This window comes from Falco punctatus (assembly GCF_963210335.1).
Source record: "Falco punctatus genome assembly, chromosome: Z".
Classification (NCBI taxonomy): Eukaryota; Metazoa; Chordata; class Aves; order Falconiformes; family Falconidae; genus Falco; species Falco punctatus.
In genome coordinates this window covers 48,897,995-48,920,122 of record NC_137586.1, presented here as the reverse complement: position 1 = coordinate 48,920,122, position 22,128 = coordinate 48,897,995, and the positions used below count along the sequence as shown (strand labels likewise).

The 22,128-nt window shown below is 36.3% G+C and overlaps 1 protein-coding gene across 5 annotated transcripts in view; it reads left to right on the top strand.

Annotated features, from left to right (window-relative positions):
* Positions 1–21,643, top strand: part of AUH (AU RNA binding methylglutaconyl-CoA hydratase) — a 114,910-nt gene extending 93,267 nt beyond the window's left edge. For all 5 annotated transcript variants that reach the window (XM_080373164.1, XM_080373165.1, XM_080373162.1 and 2 more), the window contains 4 exons: positions 15,789–15,976; positions 17,670–17,720; positions 19,524–19,571; positions 20,446–21,643. In XM_080373164.1, the coding sequence (XP_080229290.1) occupies positions 15,789–15,976; positions 17,670–17,720; positions 19,524–19,571; positions 20,446–20,523 (365 nt within the window). In that variant the 3' untranslated portion in view covers positions 20,524–21,643. The remainder of the gene's footprint in view (positions 1–15,788; positions 15,977–17,669; positions 17,721–19,523; positions 19,572–20,445) is intronic.
* The last annotated feature ends 485 nt before the right edge of the window (positions 21,644–22,128 follow it).

Here is a 22,128-nt window from a genome sequence, read left to right as displayed (position 1 = left end):
TATACCTTATATGGTTCCTCAAAAAGTATACTTTATGTGGCTCCTTATATGGATCCTCAAAAAAAAGAGCAGGGTCAACATCCAGGAGATTATACAGACATATGTAAAAAGCGTTTTGGAGGAACGTGACTGAGAACTAAAACACTGAAAAATTGGCTGTTATTGTACGCAGTGTGGCACAAAACTGCACAGTATAGCTTACAAAGTTTTAAGCCAGCTCTTTATGCATTATTCTGTATATTCTTTCATTTCATGGGCATGTATAGTAGTACTGTTTATATGAGTCTGCTTTAAAGACTGAAGCTTCCCCAAGTATACAAAACATTTTTCCATGGGGAGAGCAATCAAAAAACTTGAGTGATTATTCTCCCATATAAATAACACTTTATATTGGGAAATTTTATGTGATATGAATAAAGGTGGTACTACGAACACAGCCTGTAATTAGAAATATAAATGCATCACAGTGCTAAGATTTTTTAAATTAAGGATTAACTTTTAGATTGATTTTAACTTTTGTAGCCTTTGATTTACAAAAAAATAGGCCTGTGCCAATCCGCTTACCCTACTGTATCGTACAAAGGAAATGAATAGAGATGTGAAATGAAAACTGAAAAACTGATTACACAGTAGTAAGTACAAGATTGTTAGATGATGCATAGAAAAATAAAACTATAACACTATCATTCAGAGAAATGATGGAATGCCATGTTTGTTTTTGAATCCCTAATTTACAATAAAAAGATGACTTTGTACCTGAAGTAGCTAGATTAGATGGAACAGTCCATGTTACCTTCTTGACCAGAGGAGTGTGAGTGGTGAGGGTAACCTGATTTGGATGGGAGGAAGTGTGAAAACAAGGAAGACTATTAAGTATGATCCCAACATTAATAGTAGGTACTATGGTAATGTGAACAAGATACTATAATTTCTTGAAATTGAGGAGATGGGTGAAATACAGTCAGAACTCCCTTTGGTATTCTCTTCACGCAGAAGCTTAGAAATATTTTATTAAATATTAATAACAACATAAAAGACCTTTGGTCTTATTTTCATTTTAATTAGGCAGGATATATATACCATTCACTTTGAAGCCAAATGCTCCTAACCTGCAGGGGGTACTAGAAAATTGAACCAAGTAGCATTTAGCTGTTTCTCCTCCTGCCATGAGATAATTAACATCTATTCTTTTGTGGACTCTCTTAGCGTTACCTGATCGCCATATAGAGGTTTCATATTGACTTCTAGAAGAGTTTGAGTGGTGTGGTGTGAAATGCTGCCTCAGCCTGTTCCTTATAAATTGCCAGAACTCAAGAAAATTATTAATCTTCAACTTAGACCTGCTGAACCTACAAGAGAAGCTTAATGCCATAATGAAGTCAGATTGGAGAGACAAAATGGACAATAATTTCAGGAGGGTAACAAAGCTATGTATGGTATACCGAACCCATTTCTTTTTTGGTGAACAACAAAGGCAACTGAAAAAACTGAGAACTTAATGGTAGCTGGTATGGCTGAAAAGAATAGAAAGTTTTTTGACACATAAAGCTGAGGCAGGAATTAGTAAGAAACAAATGAAGACAAATTGAAAGAAATTGTATGAAGGCTGTGGGTTTCTAGACTTTTTGGCCAGGTGTTTACCCAGCCTGCCTACTTCTTACGCAGGCTTCCCACTTAAGATCTAAAGCCTAAGAATCATCTTAAATGGGGCCTTGGAGCTTCTGATCTAGCAGCCAGGGATCCTGGGGCCTCTGTTAAGAGAACCTTGGAAGATCTGCCAGGCTCCTTGGCCAGCTTTTTCCTCTGGCTAGTGGCCTTGGGCATCCACTTTGGCCAGAGCTTGGTATACTTTAGCCAACTGACCAGGTAGCCTGGTGTTTCCTAAGTCTTAGACCTAATGTATTTCGCTTGGTCAGTCTATCACAGAGCTATAAGCTTGCCAATCCTACATCTGTGGGACTGGACACTCCTCGTGGCTAAGCTTCCTTAAACTGAAGAGTCTGGTTGACTTAAATGAGTTATGCACACTTACCAACAGGAAACAGAGCTGCTTTCAGGGGAAACCCACCTGTGTTCCACTCAGTGAAAACAAGTATTGTCATACTAAATACTTCACTTTGTGATGAATTCACATTTTTCATTGATTATCAGAAAAACTGTAACAAGTTTGACTGTCAGTGTGCCCTGTGACATGTCTGTCTCCTCTCTACATATAAATTATGAAACATGATAAATTGCATTAAAACATTTTTTCATGGATGCTCTCCTCCATGGAATAGATGGTTCTTCTTCAATTAGCTAGCACTCAGCATTTTATATATTTAGATATATTTGTATATTCCTGTTGTGTTAAATTAACGTAATTCCCTATGTCCTATACATTTTTAGCCTTGCTATGGGGACATGATTATTCATTTTTCCATATAAGTGTATTTGAAGGTGATAACACTCCTGTAGGATGAAGCATTATGGAAATAAATTTCAGGAGTATTTATGAGACACCCATGGTGTGCTGATGTTAAAAAGTTGGGTTTTTTCCAAAACTGCTGTGAAGGGGTATAAAAAGCTTTGTTTTATCAATAAGGTAAAAATCCAGCAAACAACTTCCTTCATCTCCTGATTGTCCTTCATTTTTAGAGAAAATGTTAAGTGGTTAACAAAAATTTTAATCTCTGCCTTTCCCTTTTTTTCTTTTTTAAAGAAAATCACATAGTCTGGTTGTGATATACTGAGATACTTTTCCTGTGTAGTTTGTAAATTGTAACAGGTGTAATCAGGTTTTAGTAAATTTAGAAACTTCCACTTTTGCTGTAGCACATTATCTTACCTTCCACCCCTCTGCTATTAGAAAAGCTAATTTAGCCTGTTACGTAGTGGTTACCAGGCTTGGGCTAGTAATGACCACGGAAGTTACAAAACAGTTTCTACGGTATCTCACTTCCCTTGTTCTCAGATGTGCATATAATGAGTTAGAACTGACTGGAAATATTAAGCCCGTTTTGTATTGCTGGAGCAGTTGATCTGATGAGTTGGTGTGAATTTGAAAATGTTTGTGTTCGATCAAAAGAAATCCCTGTCTTTGTACATGGGAAGCTGTAAAAGTATTAGCTGTTACTAAGCAGGAGGAAACAAGTAAAAGGAATGCTTTTGTTAGTGCATACAAGTCTTTGCCTTTTTTGTGTCAATAAATAAAACAACAATCCCCACCAGCTACTCAGGTATGAATATTACAAGTGAACACTTTCTGTGTTTAAAAAGTTTTATTACTCAAAGGAGTTTTGAGGTATAAAAGATAAAAAATATTAGACTTAACTTGTGTTTCTGATAAATAAATGTAATTACGCAAGGGTTTTGAGGCACAGAAGATCAGAAATATTAGTCTTCTGTTTCTACTAAAAAGAATGAGCAAAGCCAATTGATTATGCCAATAAGATAATAAAACTCATTTCTTCCAGAGGTTCAGTAGCTGAATTTTGGATACTCATGTAAAATACAGTCATCGATCATTTATACTGTAATATATAAAAGGCGAACTTCAATATTTGAATTATATTGTGTGGTTGCCATCATGGCACTATGGAACACTGATGGGTTTCTTGGAAAACACAACAAACCCAACTCCTGAATTCTGAATAAGGATAGTGTAAAGGATGAACGAAACATCAGAGACTTCTGTGAAACTGAAGCACAGCTTTATGATTTAATGTGGCCCCATTTTTAGCTGCCACACTGTTGAAGACCTTGAAATAAGTAGGATCTAGGTATCAGGCCAAGGTATCCATATATCCATATAACCATGTATCAAATCCATTCTAAGTCATTAAAGTTGAAGCAAAAGAACAATATATCCTTCATATGGGTATGAATAGTGTAACCCTGTTTTTAATTGACTAGATTACCTGTTTTGAGATTCATCATTATTGAATTATAGTAGAGTCTGGATATTTCCATTTCATATATATTTATGACTGTATTATGTAAGAAGGAAAAATTGCTTCCAAACTCGTAATGAATTCACTGTACGTCTGGTATTTTTCTTCAATTTCCAGAAAATTCAACAAATGAAATGGCAATTGTGTAGTCTGCCTTGAAAGAGCAGCTGCAGAAGTTAGTTCACCACATAATAAGTTGGACAAAATTATTTATGAAGTACTGTTTCCTTAATTATTTCACAGAACCTTTCTGGCTCTGGAGACTTATTCGAGCCAAGCATTACAAACCGCTGAATTTCAGAAATAGTAGATTCCTGTCCTTCCTCCTTTACCTCCATTTTTTAACATGTATTTTCAGTTTATGACCAAGAATGACTTTTTCCCCCTGATTCTCAGGCGCAACTGAAAACAAGCCTGTAGGAAAAATTGCCCCCAAAACTACTAATCCTTTGTAGCTTCATACTAACGACTCTATATTAATGGTCTTTATATTTTAATACGAACTTGAGATCTAATAAACCAGTGTTAATCAGACGACTGAATTAATCTGAGTTTTCTCTTGACAGATAATTCTTACAGTAGAAGTTTTGCAAAATTTTAAAGAAAATAGGAACACAGGTGTGATGTACTTGACATAGACATGAGTATTTATAGCAAAAAAATACAGAATGCAGTCTCTCAGAGGCCTACCCAGATGCCTTTTCAAAATACTACTTTGCATCTGGACATCAAGAAATATGAATGAATGTGCTGAAATTGAGATTACTAAAACTAAAAGAAGATGAAGTAAGTTAGTTTAATTTTGACCTTTTAGTTCAATATGCTAATATCATTAATACCTGCCAGAAGGAATGGCTATTTGTTATTTCATTATGAATGCAGTGAAATTTTAGCTTGGGACTATGAGGTCCTCATAATAGTTTCTTGCCTCTATTGATTATGCAGAATGATAAAACATATTTATTGGCCTGACAAAATTTGGATGGTCCTAAGAATTTTTTCTAGATGTTTCCGAAAAGAACCAAGCTAAAGGAAGACTTCATTTGCCCTGTTGCTAGGAAATAAAGTGATGATCTTGCCACAAAAGGAAGAAATTCAGGAGCTTTGTGCAGGGTCACTGGAAACACTGCTTCCAATTAGTCATCTGTTCCTGCTCCCTGCAACTGCAGGCTTACTCCCTACACTCAAGTTTCCCAGTGTTTTTTCCTTAAAAGATTTCGTTTTCCCCATACCCTGTCTTACTTTTTGTCTGCCTTCAGCATTAGCTATATGTAGTTTATACTTGCAGAAAATGTTTCTTTATTCTTTGGGGGAAAAGTAGTCGTCTCTGTCCCATCCAGCACGTTTGCATGAAACCACTATTGCTGTCATATTTAGGGAGCTAAAATGATCTAACACAGAATGTTGTGGGGAATCGTGACTGTGTTTTGTCTAATAAGCAGGGGGAGGTTGTCTGTGGGATTTGAACCCACAGCTTGAGCTCGCAGGTGTGCACCTAGCCTTCTGTGCCGTTATGAACTAAGGAGAGGATGTATGTATTGCTGGGGCTGGGGGATTATCAGTGCAAAACAGTTAAAGTTGCTGCTGCTGAAGAATACTCTGTGTGTACAGTGCAAGTAGCATATAAGCACTATCACATTAATGGTCTCATTTTTATTGATTGTATTTTATTTTTATCAGTTGAAACAACCAGGGTTTTCTTTGCCACAAATTCTTAATAGTATGAAATAGTGTGTGGCTTGAGACTGGAGAAGGAGGATAAATTATTTTCTTTAATAAGACATTTTTAGGTTGTAGGAAGGACTATTAAAAAAATGGAAGGTTCGGTGTAATGGCTGAACTAAATTACCAATCAAAATCAAGTGGTGAAACCAAAATGTTTTGTTTCATATTAAATACAGTACTTTGTTTCACCAGCAATTATACTTTAGACTCTTAAAAAACCACAAGGAAATAAGAGATGCATGAATAAGCAACCAGATGAGAGACACTGAGGCAGCAATGTAGGCTGTCTTAAATCATATTTAGGTTTTATAACTTAAAAAGCGTAAGGGCCGTGCTAACACATTGCAAGCTTATCCTGTTTTGGGTATTCCATTGGATGCATCCATAGAACACCCACGGCTTTGCTGTGGGGCCTGAAATTATACATGCATGCTAAGATATAGCCCTGTTTGGTTAGGGTTAACAAACAGGGGTGTGATAAAGGCTCTAAATTTCTGAGTTGTTTCAGTGGTCCACTCGCACGTAGAATAAATGTTACAACACAGGCTGGCTGGGAACGGGGCTGCCAGTTCTTAGGGTAAAACACATCTCAGGCTTAAAACGAAAAAGAGATGGGAATCCTGTTAAAAAATGCTATTTTTTTGTGAGAAAGGGAAAAGAGACTGGGACCAAAAGGTGATGCAGGTTTATGCCTGCTCATGAAACCCCTAGCCTTGCAGGCAAATGGAGTCTACAAAGGGTTTTGTTCAGCATGTCTATTCTTTTTCTAAAGATTCCATGATTCTCTTCAGATTTCAAGGGTAAAGTGTCGTTTATTAAAGAAATTAGTGTTTTTGGTTTCTTGCTTATATGCTGTGTATTCTGCCAGGACTTGTGCAAAAATAGGGCTTTTGAAGTCTCCAGGCTCCAGTAGAATGCTCCTAAACAGAGCTCTAGCACTCACTCTTTAATCAAGCAGGTAGGTTGCTGCCAGAGAAGGGTCAAAGGATCTGCATGTGGGAGTGCCTTGAGAGATCCAGGACTAGGACCAATCAGGCTGTAGCCACACCTGGAAGCACAAAAGGTTCAGCAACCAGGTCTGCTCACATCAGAATGGTTCAGCTTGAAGAGCAGGATGAGGCCAGCTAGGGAGAAGTGAGTGGTGCACCCTCCCTTGTTGATCCTTAGCATTTTTTCTAAACTGTTCTTACGTAAATTAAAAGGTACTTTAAAAGTTTTTTAGTAAGTGGAGTGTTTCCAGTAACCTAGCTGTTCTACGGATAGAGATTAGTTTCTTCATTACTTTCTGCATCTATAGCCCAAAATTCTCTCTTCCTGGAATTTGGATGTAGGATGTAAAGAAAATAAAATGAATATCTAATTTATTTGATCCTTAAAACTGTAAAGTTCTATGAAAGCCAATTTATATAGGTGGGATTAGATGACAGAAGAATTTATTTAACACTAGATTCTCCATCTATAGGGAAGGACTTTCCATTGTGTATAGCTATTTTGCATTGCATGCTATAAACAGTGACTCCTCTTCTGTATTGCTATGTCACAGCAGCAGGTAAGAGGAAAATGAAAGGTGTTTTTTTAATGTAGTTCCTTTCCTTAGTGTAGTAACATTCTGACAGCTACAACCTGAGAATAATCACTTATTTAATCTCTTTCTTTGTAGATATCCTGACAGTTATTTTGTGGGGTTTTTTTTTAATTGACTAGAAGGTGATGGAAGAGCTGTAGTTTCCTGCTAAGGAAAACCACCTAAATAATCCCAAACGATATAATGTTAAAACCAGGTTGCGCTTACTGTAGATAGCTCCACTGTTGCACAGGAGCTGCCCTACTAGAAAATCTCTCTTATATGCATTTAAAGTTGTTATATATCTTTACACAAAATTATATGCATATTAAAGTGAAAATTTTAACGAGTTTGGACTGCAATGTCTTTTAAAACTCCGATTCTCAAAATATTAGCAATGTGAATTAAACAAAATAGTATTTATCAGTGAGGGAAGAAGAGTCACCTTAAATGTACCATCTGTTGTCTGGCCTTCAAATAGCGCTAGTCCTACCTACCCTCTCTCAGTTGATCCCAAACAGCAATATATGGAACCAGGCAAGGGTCATTCGAAAGTAGTAAAGAGAGATGATTTCCTGTTAAGGACATAAACAAACAAGCATTTTGGATCTTCTTCTAATTGCTTTTGTTTATGTTGAATTTATAACCTTTCAGACTTTGAATACCCAATCTTTTGTATAGTCTGGAGGGTATTTCTGCTCTCAGTATAGCTGAATAGTGACTGATTCATATTTCTGTACTGAATAAAGTTTTGTGTAGAGCCTGTAAAGGAGGATCCTGGCTTTGGAAAAGCAGCTTCTCTCCCAGCCCGTGTGATAGGCTTCTAACCTCATGTGTTCAGATCATTTAAGCTGCAGTTTCTTAAGTGTCAGTTCACTGGTTTTAGTGCTTTGATAGCCAGTCCAGAGGTGTTGAGCATGAGAACCTGAGGCTGAAGTCACTAATGCTGCCTGTGTCTCTGAAAAAACTGAGCATTTCATTGTTTCAAGCTAGGCACCCAGATATCCATGTGATGAAAATTAGCACATGGAGAATACCCTACAGAGTACCTACCATAGACAGAATGCATGTTTACATTTACACCTGTGATGAATTTATTTTAATTGTAAATTTCTAATATAAGTTTTAATTATTCTTGCAGATGGGTAATATACTTACAAGGAATAGTAAGTAATGTAACATTTAGAATAGAAATAAATGTGTACAAATAAAAATAACATTTCAGTTATTCATGTGACAATTTTTAATAACAGCAATGATTATTTCTTCACATGTCAACTATTACTATAAAATAATAAATAGAAGGATCAGTCTGGGAGGTAAAAAAGAACAGAATGCCATTGTGGCACGGCTAGATAGGGCTACAAAATGTAACATCAAGCTGAAACTGTTAGGAGTATTTCTGAGTATCAGACTTGGTATCTCAAAATAAAGTTCCTGTTTACTGAAGAGTTTACTTTTTTGCATTGCAGATTGTTAAATTAATGTGTGGCAGCTCTGAATGATTTGGCCAGGTTTTTTGGTAAAGTCTGTGTTTTCAAAGCACTGTAAAATGTTACAGACATTTTGTTACAGCAGTGTCACTGTAGTGTGTGGCTGTCTTATCTGGGAGGACATCCTACTCAAGATGAAAAATATGCTTCCTATGTACGAGTTTGTTTTACATGTATTTATCGGTAGAGAGAGCGCTCTGACTTCTTGGGATTTGACAGCTGAACCAGGCAGGGTTGTGTCCTTCTGCAGTCCCGTTGGCTGGGAAAACCCTGGGCTCCCATTCTGTTAGCCACTGATCCTCCTTTCTTTAGTGCTGCTCAGGTCAGAGAATTTCAGGGATGAATAATTTCAGAGATGAATTCTTAAAACTCCATTACTTTGGAACAGTTGAAAGCAGATTAATTTGATAGTAGTCGAGATAGGAGAAAGAACAGGGTTAGGAATAGGAATTGGTTTGGGGGGTTAGCAGAGTGATGGATTTCTTTGCTGTGTGGAGGAATAAAATGGTAGATTTCCACAAGGAGGGCACTGAAGTGAGGAAAACATTCGAGTCACTTGCTCATAAGCAGTGAAGACTTCAGATTTAATAGTCTGTTTTTTGCTTTGCTTGTTGTTTCTTTATTTCAGTTCTGTCCATTAAAAACTAAAGTAATTGTCCCAATTTGGGACTGTGATCTCATTCAAAATGTAAATAAAAATAGGATGCTAGTATGGTAATTAATTTTTCTGTATTTCACTTGCTCTAAGTAATGATAGTAGTTTTCCTCATGTCTGGGCTTCTTTTGTCCTGATTTTCACATGAATTGAATTTTAGCTGTCATAGCCAATCCAAAACTGCAAGAACACGGACTATAAAATTATTTATTTAAAATAGTAGGTAAATTAAATTTTTTACCTAATATTACTCATAAAGCCCACATCGTTTGTAGAGTATGATTATACAGAGCAGCACTGGTCTAAACCTCCTACCTGTTGTTACAGCTGAGTAATGACTTCATAAATGTGTGGGTGTAATTTTGTAACTGGAAAATGTCTTCTCTTAGGTCATTAATTTCTATCTTCAGCAAGATGAGTTATGTATTAATGTGTATGTACTTTTGAATGTCATTTAAATTTATTTTCCAGCATTGCATTCTCAAACGACAATAAGACCAAGTTCCTATCTGGAGTAATAGGAAGGCATGTGGCCTTACCAAAATATCTATGTGCACTCATGCTTGTTGCATTAGTTTACATTTAAGTAAAACTTAATAAGTAGATTAATGGCCTTAGGCATTTCTTTTTTCTTCCTCAAATACTTCAATTTGAAAAAAAATAAGCCAGATTGTCAGTGTGTGCATTGCTGATGTCTTGGGAGTCCACAGGTGGTAATGCAGATCTGTGCTTGCCAGGCAGTGTTTAGTCTGAGGGTGGAGTCCATGCAGTTGGTTGTACCATGCTTGTGATACTGAAAAACCAGCAGAAATATAACCCTCTAGAGTTCTTTTTGTTAGTTTAGAAGGCAGGCATTCTTCATTGCAGTACAGGGCGCACAGATTAGCATCTCAAATCATGGGTACCTATCTATCAGCGTTCCTCAATTTATTACAACAAAACATACATATTCATCATACTTCCTTGAAGTTTAATACATATTATAACTACTTTCCCGAAATTATTTACATATGCATAAGGCACTTGTATATGCACATTTTAGTCCTGGGGATCTTTCTTGGGGTCTTTCGAGACCCCTGGTGGTTGACAAGTTGGGGAACTTCAGCTGAACTTGGAGAACATATGCACTACTTGTTCTTGTATAACTCTGTCTGTTCTCTGTGCTGCATGGTTTTGACTGCAGTGCTCCCTTACCCCACTTCTGTTGTCTATTGTTATATCCCAGCTGTCTCAGAAAGCTTGCTACATCTTAATGAGCTTATTTAATAGGTCGAGTTAACCACTGCTTTAGTTTCAGCCTGTTAGCGATTCTTTATACCTTAATTATATCACTTGTGAGAGAAATGTGGAGTAAGCTCCTTACACCGGATACAGAATCCCTTTTGAATTGGAGTTCATTTTATAAAAATCAGGTTCCCAATGCATTTTTTGGTTTCATTCATTTCATGTATGCAGCCGTCTGCTGGGAAACCATCTTCTGTCTTTCTCAGTCTACAAGAGGATTACTTATTTTGAAAATAAATTAGTTTTTCTAAATTACCAAAAGAGTTCATCTTTCTGTACAAAAGCTGTGATTATTTAACTGCTAGTGAATTCTGAAAGGGTATTTACACTTCCTGTCATGCATCTTAAGTGTTCATACATCTTCAGGCCAAGTACTACATTCTTCTCATTCAAGCTGCCACCTTCAAACTACCCACGCATGGTGGTTTGGTATATTCTTGGCGTTTTTCAAATAGGTTTTAAAATAAAGCAATCCACAGACACAGATGAGTGAAACTGAAAATTAAGGACTGATTTGCAAATTAAGTTGGCTGGGGTTTGCCACTGCCAGGCTGGCATAGGTAGCAGGTCACCCTGCCTCTGACCTTGGGTAGGGCTGTGTCTGATGTTCCTGCAGGGCGTTCTTCAGCTTGAAGGGCAAGCCAAACTTCCATGAGGCCTTTTGGCAACTTGCTACTTGCTCAGACAGCTTACCCTCTCAGTCATCACAGACCCGGGGGCAACCTCTGAGTCAGCCTTAGGCCATTGTCTCAGGCTTTTCTTAGGTTTTTCTCAGGTCTCCAGTCTTCCTCCAAGCAACTACTTATACGGCCACACATGAGAATGGACTAGCCTACCACCTCCTATTTGTCATCTCAATGCTTTTTTCCCTTGTAGAGATAATGTTTTCTTTCGTTTCTTCTCCATCCCATTTTCACCCCCTCACTTGCATCTTCATTAATATCTTGTCTGTTTTAAGCTGTTTTCCGTTGTTAGTCGATTGTCCAATTTGTGCTGGTGAAGGGCTCTTCCTATTTTCCTCTCTGAAAGAATTTGGAATGTCTGAGCCCATAAAGATTGGTACCTGAATTTAAGTCAGCTAAAACATGTACAACTTTGCAGGGTAAAGGGCTAATCTGGGAAATAATGTCTTGGAAACTTGGTGTTAAATATTGTCTTGGTAGAGTGTTCAGTATTTTGAAAAATGCTTAACTTAGTGATGGAAGGCAGGTACTTTGAAAGTGGAAAATACAGACTTTTGAAACATGACTTACGTGACTGAAAAGTATTACATTAAGATAATACCTTTATCCATGTTAGTTTATTTATGGGCTCATATTGTTAAGTGTTTGGTGTTACGAACAGCAGGTTTTTGCATTCCGTATTTCTGTGAGTTTCAATGGCAAGGAGAAAATGTACTTCTTGTAGCTTTCTGCAAAGGAATCACAAGGATAAAGGATACATCTGAGCCATTTCTTGACTGACTTGAGTCATTAGAAAGTTTGTGGCTGACAGGCTCTGATTTCACCATTGATTATTAATAAAACATTAGAAATGCACAGTAGTCTTTAAAAAAAGAAATCTAGAAACTTGTCAGTTAAATCAATCTAACATGAATCAAACAAAACTCGTGATAGAAAGGGTAGGATAGAAGGGCTCATTTTTACTTGACTTGATAAACAGGATTATTACTGAATTAAAGTTTGGATTTTTTGTCAGAACAGGATTTTTTCCAGTATATTTTGACAGAGCCTTCAGCTATGAGAAACTACTGACTGTAGATATTCTCTGCCAGAATGATGAATCTATTTCCAGTAAGCTAGTTGCTTCATCTCGTTGGATATACTCTTGGGAATTTATCACGTAATTCCCTTAATCCAAACCAGTTGGGTACATATTTTGTAATTGATGAATTACTGACAGTAAGTGAATATTCATACAAAATCAACTAATTTTTAAAGAAAAATAATGCTGTTTAACAATTTTTGTACGAGGACTTAGCGGTCTTGTATTTACTCTTTTCACATGAACTAGTGTCATCTAAAACTGCTGTTCACAATTATTACAACATTGAATATGTGCCATCCCAGATAAGAACACATTTACATTGCAACTGTATGTCAAATACTTTTATCAACACAGTGAGTAATACCAGATCACTAGTCCTTGAAATAACATGTCATTAAATTTGCGAAGATGAAACAACTATTCTTCCATCAAATTCTGCTCTACATTTAGATGAAATGCCTTGGTTAAGTAATGTCTTTGAAGACTGGGTGTTACTTCCTTTAGCTCTGATTGTAGTTGGCAGGCATTATATGTTCTTTGTGTATTACCAAAACAGAACATCTATCTGCAGCATACTCTCTGTCTTTTCTTCATAAATGGATGTAACTTTGGTGCATTGGATGTATTTTAGTGTGTTGTTTGCATTTGATTAATTGAGTCTTACTGCTTTTCTGCGTGCATATATCTTATTCCTACTACTGAATATATGTGATTGATGCAGTGAACTGTTGGCTTCTGTTCTGTGAATATTAATCAAAGAATATGCTCCTCTGGTTAATGGCTTTGCAGTGTAGGAGGCAGCCAAACAACATAGACTATAGTCTGCTTTTTTTTTGCTCTTTAATCACTATTGTGTAAGACACTGGCAAGAACACTTTTTTCTCATCTATAAACACTGTTTCATGCTTAAACATATCCATTGTTTGGTCAAAGTTATGAAATATTGTTGCTCAATTAAATTTTGTTTTCAACATTTCCTGGTAAAAGCAGTAATGGAAGAGATAAAACAGTAAAGAGAGATAATTAAGAGGAAAAAAAAATACTAGGCATAGCAAGGAAAGAAGAAGCAGATGATGTGGAGTCAGTAAATTCATCTTCATATGGTTTCAGGTCTTATGATTTGGATAAATAGTTTTCTTTAATCAGAAGCCAAACCTGATGCTTTCCTAGATTCCATTACTATGGTGAAAGGGATAATTTATGACTAAACTATTCTTAAAGAGATTCAGGGTACACATTGCTATATTCTGATGTACACTTAAAATGTGTATAAGGATAGATGTTGATTAGGGTGTGACACCTTCTTTGGGTGAGAAATTAAAAGACATGTTTAGTATTCAAAACAAAAAAGTCAGTAAATGTTTGTGCTGATGGCAGTACAGCTCAGTATCAGAAGCCACAAACTTCTTGAAAACACAGCTCACATTTTTATGACATGTATTTCTGATATGAAGGTTGATAGCTACAGCTTTGGTGATTCTCTGTGAATCTTACCAGTGAGGTAGTCAAGGCTAATAAGAAGACTTAGGCTTCAGGAATTCTAGTATTTTACAAAGGGTTTTCTTTTAATATCCCCTCTCCCCGCCCCTTTCATGAAAATGCCCTAGAGTAGGGGCTTTCTTTAAATTTTTATCAAAATTTTCCTGCTGTCACTGGCTTAGTTGTACAAGTAGCAGAACTGATTCAGCAGGAGTTCCTATTGCTGTTGCTTGTTGCCTTTGACCATTAGGACAGTGTTGCTAAAATCCTGTCAGAGTGGTTAGGACCGTAGACAATATCACATTATTTGTATGCACCAATGTTGTTCTTCTGATTTTATTTGAACTGTTACAAGTGTAAGTATTTTTTTAATTCCTCCAGTTTCAGCCCAGAAAATGTATCTCGGCTTTGGTTATAGATCATGATTCTGTAATAGTCTAGAAAAGTGTAAGTCAGAAATCCCCTAAACCTTCTGCATTTTTGTATGATGTAATATGTTCAAAAGCAGGTTGGGGGGGGGGGGGGGATACAGTAGCACTGGAGATTGTGATTCATAAAAACCAATAGTTGAAAGCTGTATCATTGAATCATAAAATTTTAGTTCGTTTCCAGTGAGTTTATTTGTCTCAGAGATGTATTTAAAGTATCTTCAGGAAACATCGGTAAGAGAACTGAATGGTTTCAATGAAATACTGGCTTAGTATGCCATATCTAGTGGAAATTAATCTATTTCATATTGGTTAAAGACGTGTTTATCCAGTGTTGTACCACCTCCCTTTGAACACCTCCTATAAATATTCTTCTTGCTTATATACATATATTTGTATTCGAATTTATTATCATGCTCTTTCAGAAGCAGTAATTTGAAGAGGATTTTTACTTACAGATTGTCTATATAAATGAATGTCCTATATATAAATGAATGTCCTAAATGAATATTTGTTTCCTATCCATGTCAAAACGGTAGACCTTGTATATTTTCAAAGTCCTTTCTCATGGATAAAGGCCATTTCCAGAGTTTTAATTCATAACAACATCTGCTTCTGTGATTTGAGTCTACTTCTTCAGTTTTGATAATGATTATTTCTACATTCTCGTCATTTGTCAGTTCTGGAAAGTTAATTGTTACTCCAACTAAGCATTTTTTTCATGCCTGGTTAACGTAGTTGCTGCTTATTGACCTTCTGAAAGTGCTGATCTGCCAAAGAAATTTCTAACACAGTAAGACAAGCTACCTAAACTTAGGTGCCTTTCTCTGCTGATCCACACCTGCCATTGTCCTCTAGTTTTTGTAATCAAATTTTAAGATTTCAACAATAATATGGAAGTAAAAAAGGGCAAACCCATGACTTTTTAAAGACGTCTTGTTTAGCTTACGTATAAATATTGTCCCTAATATATGCAAATTTTAGCAGGGACTACAGTCTTGTTAGAGCTGATTTTTGCTTTGTTATTTTTTTTGTAAAAAAAAAAAGTTCTTCAGAAGTGCTCATATTAAAGTGGTGATGAATATAATAAAAAATACACTATTTTTTTTTTTTAAAGAAGCTGAGTTTTTGAATATGGTAATTACTGGCAAGTGCCTTTCCTTCAGCTTTTAGCTGGTAGGAATAAGGCAACTTGTCTGTAATGGAAGAGAATATTAATATTACTCTTTTCAGTTATTTACATGTCTTTCTAAAAAACAGAGCAATTTATTTGTTTAGTTTCAGAACTAAGGAAGGCATTTAGGAATGCCTTTGTACGATAGTTTAATTTCTGTATGTTCATACAATTGTTTAGGGAATTAAAAATGAAAATATTTGAACTGAAGAGTGAAGGCAACTGCATTTGTGATATAAATGGGTGGGAAACTTAATACTTGCATTTTCTCTTTTTCCAAACTTTAGGGGGGACACAGAGATTACCTCGCACAATTGGAGTGTCTTTGGCAAAAGAACTCATTTTCTCTGCGCGTATTGTAGATGGTGAGGAGGCAAAATCAATAGGATTGATCAGTCATGTGGTAGAACAGAATGAAGCAGGGGATGCTGCATACAGAAGAGCATTAGCTCTGGCAAGAGAATTTTTACCTCAGGTAAAACAAATTATTTTTATTATAGTTTTTTTCAAACATTAAAACTGAAAAAGAACCAGGTGTATCAAGAAAAACTGTCATTAAGTTATGTATTAAAAAGCCATTCTAGGTATGTGGAGAGCAATTAGAAGATTTCTCTGTCATGTATTGAGTGGTGTTATTTGGTAACTACTTCATAGTGAAGCAAAAAAATTCCTTCAGTCTTAGTATCATCATGATATGGTCTGTGTTTGTATTGCATATTATGGCTTTCAAGTTTTGAATGAAAAAATAGTGTATGTGGGTTTTTTTTTTTAGTAAAGCAATTATCTCAATAGGTTATTCTGTTGCTGTTGAACACTTCAGAAGAGAGGCAAAAAGGTTCACATGAAAGCGGATGTATCTCAGTCTAACTCCTGTTTTGAAAACATAAAGCTAAATGTAACTTCAGTGTTAAAGCAGAACCCATTTACTCATGGAAATTTTGCTTTGTGTCCTTTGTGTATAAGCTCGATGAAAGAATCATTCTCTTATTATCATTCATTCTAAGTGACATCCTCTCTCTGTCCTTTTTGAAAGAATTGAAATGGGATTTGCTGAATTCCTGTGCTTTAGAACATGACAATTTTAGTAAGAAGTTTAAGTATGGCCCTTCCAGGAGTCTTTGTGTTAGCTGATTGCTGCCTGTTCCCCTGTTGTCGTAGGCTGCAAGCTGTTTATACAGAGTAGGAATGTGAATTTGGAGCTTTTGATAAACCTGCTTTTCAAGTGATTGATCCCAGATAGCAAATTCATAGGAGACAGAAGAAGAAAATAATTAATAAACCACTTTATTGGATCACACGTATAACAGCTAGAATTTTTCATTGAAAATCAAAAATGCTACAGATTACATGTGGCATTTAACATTGGTTATTTGTGTCTAGAATACCCTTATAGAAAAGCAAGCATGAAAAATACAGTAAAAGATTTAGCATACAATGATTCTGGAAGGTTGATTTAAAGTTAAAAATTTGCATTGAAACCAGCTCAGAAAGCATTCGGCTTTTCCCAGAGCAGCAAGCCACTTCCCTAAAGCAGTGTCTGAGCATTCGGAAGCTGATGCTGATGGATAAGCACAGAACTGAGACAGTTCTCAAAAACGTCTCACTGTTCTGCGACACATTGGAGGAGGAGGGTAGAAATCCCTCTCTTGGTTGGGTACCTCATCCCAACCAACAGAAGAGTGTCATCACTTGACCAGTGCAGGCTTTGCAGTACCATATTTTAGGTTTGAAGCTGCATCGGTTAGTTTTATTTCATTATCACATCTTTTGATGTGTCTCCATTGTGTGATAATAGGGACATAAGACCGACTTTGCAAAGGCCTATAATGATGTCTCTTAAGGTGGCTGTTCTGAGCCTTGTTTTGAAGTGAATTGAGCAAGCTTGACAAAAGTGGTCATGCTCAGCACCTTTGAAACATAAACCAAACACACTGCTTTAATTAGGTTCTTTTGAAAACAGTATACTTGCACTCAATATTGAAACTATTAGTTTGGAAGCAAATGTCTACTATAGGGATGTAATTTAGGATATTTGACCTGTTTACAATAAATTTAGTAAAAGTTCAAAGTCTAGAGGATCCCAATACAAGAACATTGATGTGCAGGCTCTTCACTGCGTAGTTTGTAGATTTTGATTATATGTGAGCAAGCTTTTTCTTTCATTTTAGGGACCAGTAGCAATGAGAGTTGCAAAACTGGCCATCAATCAGGGAATGGAGGTAAGGATCTGTACTTCCTGTAAGAGTAAGCAGAAGTCTGGCTGGCAACAGGTCTACTGTCGTGATTTTTCTTCTTAGAACTGCTTTTAGTTTCTCATTATATAGTCTTTCAAAATCTGTTTGGTCAAAACTTTCTAAAAGATGAAATGGAATTTTTTTTTATGCCTCAGACTCCTGAGACTAGTGTTGATGCTGATTTCTGTAACAAGGCTTAGTAACCTCATGTCTATCCAGGAGTAATGCACTCTGCTAATTATTAATACAGAAAGTAAACATAAACTACTATGAACAAGTTGTATTTCAAATGCTGGGTGGAAAAAACCTTCAAAGTCATATTCTGTCAAGTCTGTCAGTGCTCTCAGTGTTTAGTAACTAATAAAGTTAAAGGCCAAAAGGCATGTAATTTATTTTTAATAGTTTAATAGAGGTGAGTGTTAAAATTATATCTGGAGTCTGATTTCATAGCTGATTCTGATTGCCACTCATTGAACACTGTTGACCTAGCTCTGAAACCCTGAACACGTCTAGACACGTGTTATACTCGTGGCTTGTGAATTATCTTGCTGAGCTCAGCAGGACTATTTATATTTAAAGTTAAGCACATGCATAAGCTCTGCACCAGGACACCTTACAGCTCAACCTAGGAGAAGGGCAAGGGGAGCACAGCACATGCAACATCTGAATCCAAGAAGGCAAATTTAAGAATGGTCCTTGTCTTCTTAAAGTCTCAGAAGCAACCACTGATATAACTGAGTTCAGCAAAGCATATGACCAGTAAATTTTGGCCTGAGAACCAAGCTCACATGCTGTTGTGCAAAGAGTGTATTTGTTAGGTTTCCACAGCAAGTAATGATGTAATTGAAGATCTCTTTTAGTGATACCCAAGGTTCAAAATGCTACAAGCCACGTTATCTAGTGACCAGGTATAGTGGACTGAAAGTTTGAAATCACGATGTTTATAGAATTAGGGACAGTAGGATTAGAAAACCTGTAAATGATCATGTCATTCAACCTTGAGGCCCCAAGGCAAGACCTACTGTATCAAAACTGATCAAGCAAAATGTTCATCCAAGCTGTTACAAACCTTCCGTGGCAGAGATTTCACAGCTTTCTTTGGTAATCTATCCTATAGCTTATCTCCCCTTGACAAATGACTTGTGGTGCATCGCCACAGTCCTTTCACTGGCCATGTGGAGAGCTGGTAAGTTCTGTAGCAACTGATGCTCAAGACAGACAGAGTAGTAGTGAGTGGTACAATTCAGCCTTTTCAGCTGTTCGGACCAGCTCACAAAGGAAAAGCATGTTACTGAAATGAGGTAATGTTGCATGATGGCCATTGACTTCCTTTCTTCATTTTAAATCACTTTGAACTTGAATATATGTTTGTTTTACGGCATGGCATCGTGTTCTTATATGACATTTTGAAGATAACTTGTTTCAAAACGATTTTTAAATATCATGCAGTACATTAAATCTTTTCCCCAGTACTAAATGAAATGATTACAAATGTGCAAGTACCTAATGGTTTTTAGTCCAGATGATTTGTAGTGAAGAACATACATTGTTTTGACAGTGTATTACATACTAATTGTATTTCCAAATAAGGAAACTGTAACAGAAATACTAACCACTCTTACCCCATGGCAGTGTAACATTTCCCTGTTAAAGTAGTGTAGAAGAACTTTGCAAAAGTCTTTTAGTAGTGGTGTGTAGAAACACAGTATTTAAGTTGGCTCTCAGGAAATAATATATAATAAAGGTACAAAAATATGGTTTTAAGAAACACTGTATTCTTCTCCTCAGGTCGACTTGGTAACGGGTTTAGCAATTGAGGAAGCTTGTTACGCTCAGGTATGTAACTATGATTACAGCAAAAAAACCCAGAAAAGTTGGTGCCTGTTATGAAACATGCAGAAATTCAACTAGAAATTGCTCTGTGATTTAGACCTTCCTTCTACTTTTTCTGTTTTTGTAAGGAATTTAAGGAAGGTGTTGTAGTTTAGGACAAAAATATCTCCCTGCCAAGACAGTTAGGATGAACATAGTGAAGCATTACCAGCCATATACTTAGCTGGTCATACGCTACCATGCATCTAATCCAAGAGCTACCTTGCTTTCGATTTGTTTTGGTTTAATGTGAAATAACGTGAAGGGCACTTCACTAATGGCATATGTGCTAACCAACAGAAAATTGAGACAAACTCCTTTGCCAGAAAAACATGTGAATGATGTATTTGGATTTGTGTGTTCTTGGACTTTGAGACAAGTTTTTGATTGTGGAAGTAGAAGCATCAGCATTAGATGCTTATTTAAAATATGATGATCTGATTAATAACCTACGTGTGCCACCCTCCTCCCCCCAAAAAAAACCCAAATCAACAAACAACCAAAACCCAAACAACCCAAAAAACCACAACCCAACCAAAAAAGACCACCCCACAAAACCCCAACACCAAAACCTCAGAAACAAACCCTAAAGACTTTCTTACAGTCATCTGCTTGGAGAAAAGATACTCCTTCTTCTCCTGAATTGTTTCTCAACCTTACATTGTGCCATTGAAGTGTCTGGTACTTTCCTGTATCTGAGCGGGCATTTTACTTTTCATTTCTCTGTTCTATTATATTTTGCATGTTGGATGCATTGAACAAATAGGATTTGTGTGAAAATGTTTTTCTTGGTATTGTTTTTGGTATCAATAATGAATTGCTGCTCTGCTCATTGCAGACTATTCCAACAAAAGATAGAATTGAAGGTCTTCTTGCATTTAAGGAGAAGAGACCTCCTCGCTACAAGGGAGAATAAAAGAAGCTGATGCCTTTAAAATACAGGGGATAAAATTACTGCTGAGGACCATTAAGGTGCACTTTGCATCCGCACCTGGAGTATCACAACCACCAAAGTAAAAAGCAAATCATACTGATGTTACATCTTGAATGTGTCCATACTTGTACTGGGCCCCGATAGAAATATGTGACAACTCATGCTCATTACAGTTTCTGAAGGTTGATCTGTGTATTTGCAAGGTCATAGGTTCATGCAACATTTTTAAAATTTCATATGTATGAAACATAGCATTCCACAATTGAAAATGCTCTGTAAATTCTTTACATAGACAAAACCTGTATGTGATGTTAGGTATAAATCTGCTGTATCATTTTATCAAAACAAAAGCAGCTACTGAACACCAAAAATAGGAAGTTGTACCAAATATGCATTAAGATGGTTCTGTATATCAGTAAAGATTATATTTGAGTATTCTACTTGGATATGTACATTACTAATAAAGCTAAGGGAAATGAAAAGGATTATTGTTTGGAAAATGTTACACTTTATTTATCTGACTTACACTATTCTAAGTAAAATGAAATGAACTTCAGTACATAATGGTGTCCTTTTGATGAAGTCATTGCCATTATATTCGTTTAGTTGTTTTAAATTAAGATGTTGTCGAGGCCAGCCTTTCATTCTGCATTCTTGTATGTTACACCTGGCTTTGCCTTGCATTCTTCCAACATGTCATCTGATCAGCACTGTCTGATGAGAAGGAACTTTATTTCACTTGCCCCAGTTATTTTACATTTTTGATGATTGTATTAAAGATTGTTGTGCAGGGGATGCAACTAATACGCTGTTAAAGAAACTAGAATTCTCTTAATCTCTAGAATATTCCTTTTGCAGGTCCTAATACTGTATATTTATATACAATGGGGATGATACTGAAATGTTCTTTAATTCTGTGGTGGCCTCAGGGTTCTTTTCATACATTGAAAGAAATATACAGTAAGTTATGAGGTGAGAAAGCTGTTGTGATTCCTACTGTATATTTGCTGTAGACGTGGCATATATAGCAAATGCCTGGAAATAACATCTTGGAAAGTATTTTTGTTAACTTGACTGGAAAATAAATGTGGCTTAGCAGTCAGAGGCTGTCTTTTTGTATGAAAACGAATTTCTTCGTGTTTGGTGCCCATTGGCTCACGAAACTTGTGCGTGCTCTGCTGTTTCTGCAACATTAACTATGGTCACTGTCCATATCTATGATGATAAAGCAGCTGATCAACATGAAATGACAAGAACTCATTTAAATTCCTATTTAGACATATCATTACATGTAAATTGATTATAACTGGTAGAGCACACACTTTGTTGACTGGTAAACTTGCTGAGTCGATCATTTCATGCATGATAATTTGCAAATAAAGTACTGGTGCTTGTTTTGATAGTCATATAAAGCCTAGAGGGTCATTTTCTCATGTTTTTGAAATGCTAACATGTCATTTTCATTTTTACTGAGTAGGAAATAATTATGTTAATAGGAGAAAAAGTATTGTTTATGCTGATGGGTTTCTGTTCCATAACTGATACACAGTCTGGTTATTGAGCTGTCTCTGTTTTTCAACAAGCACT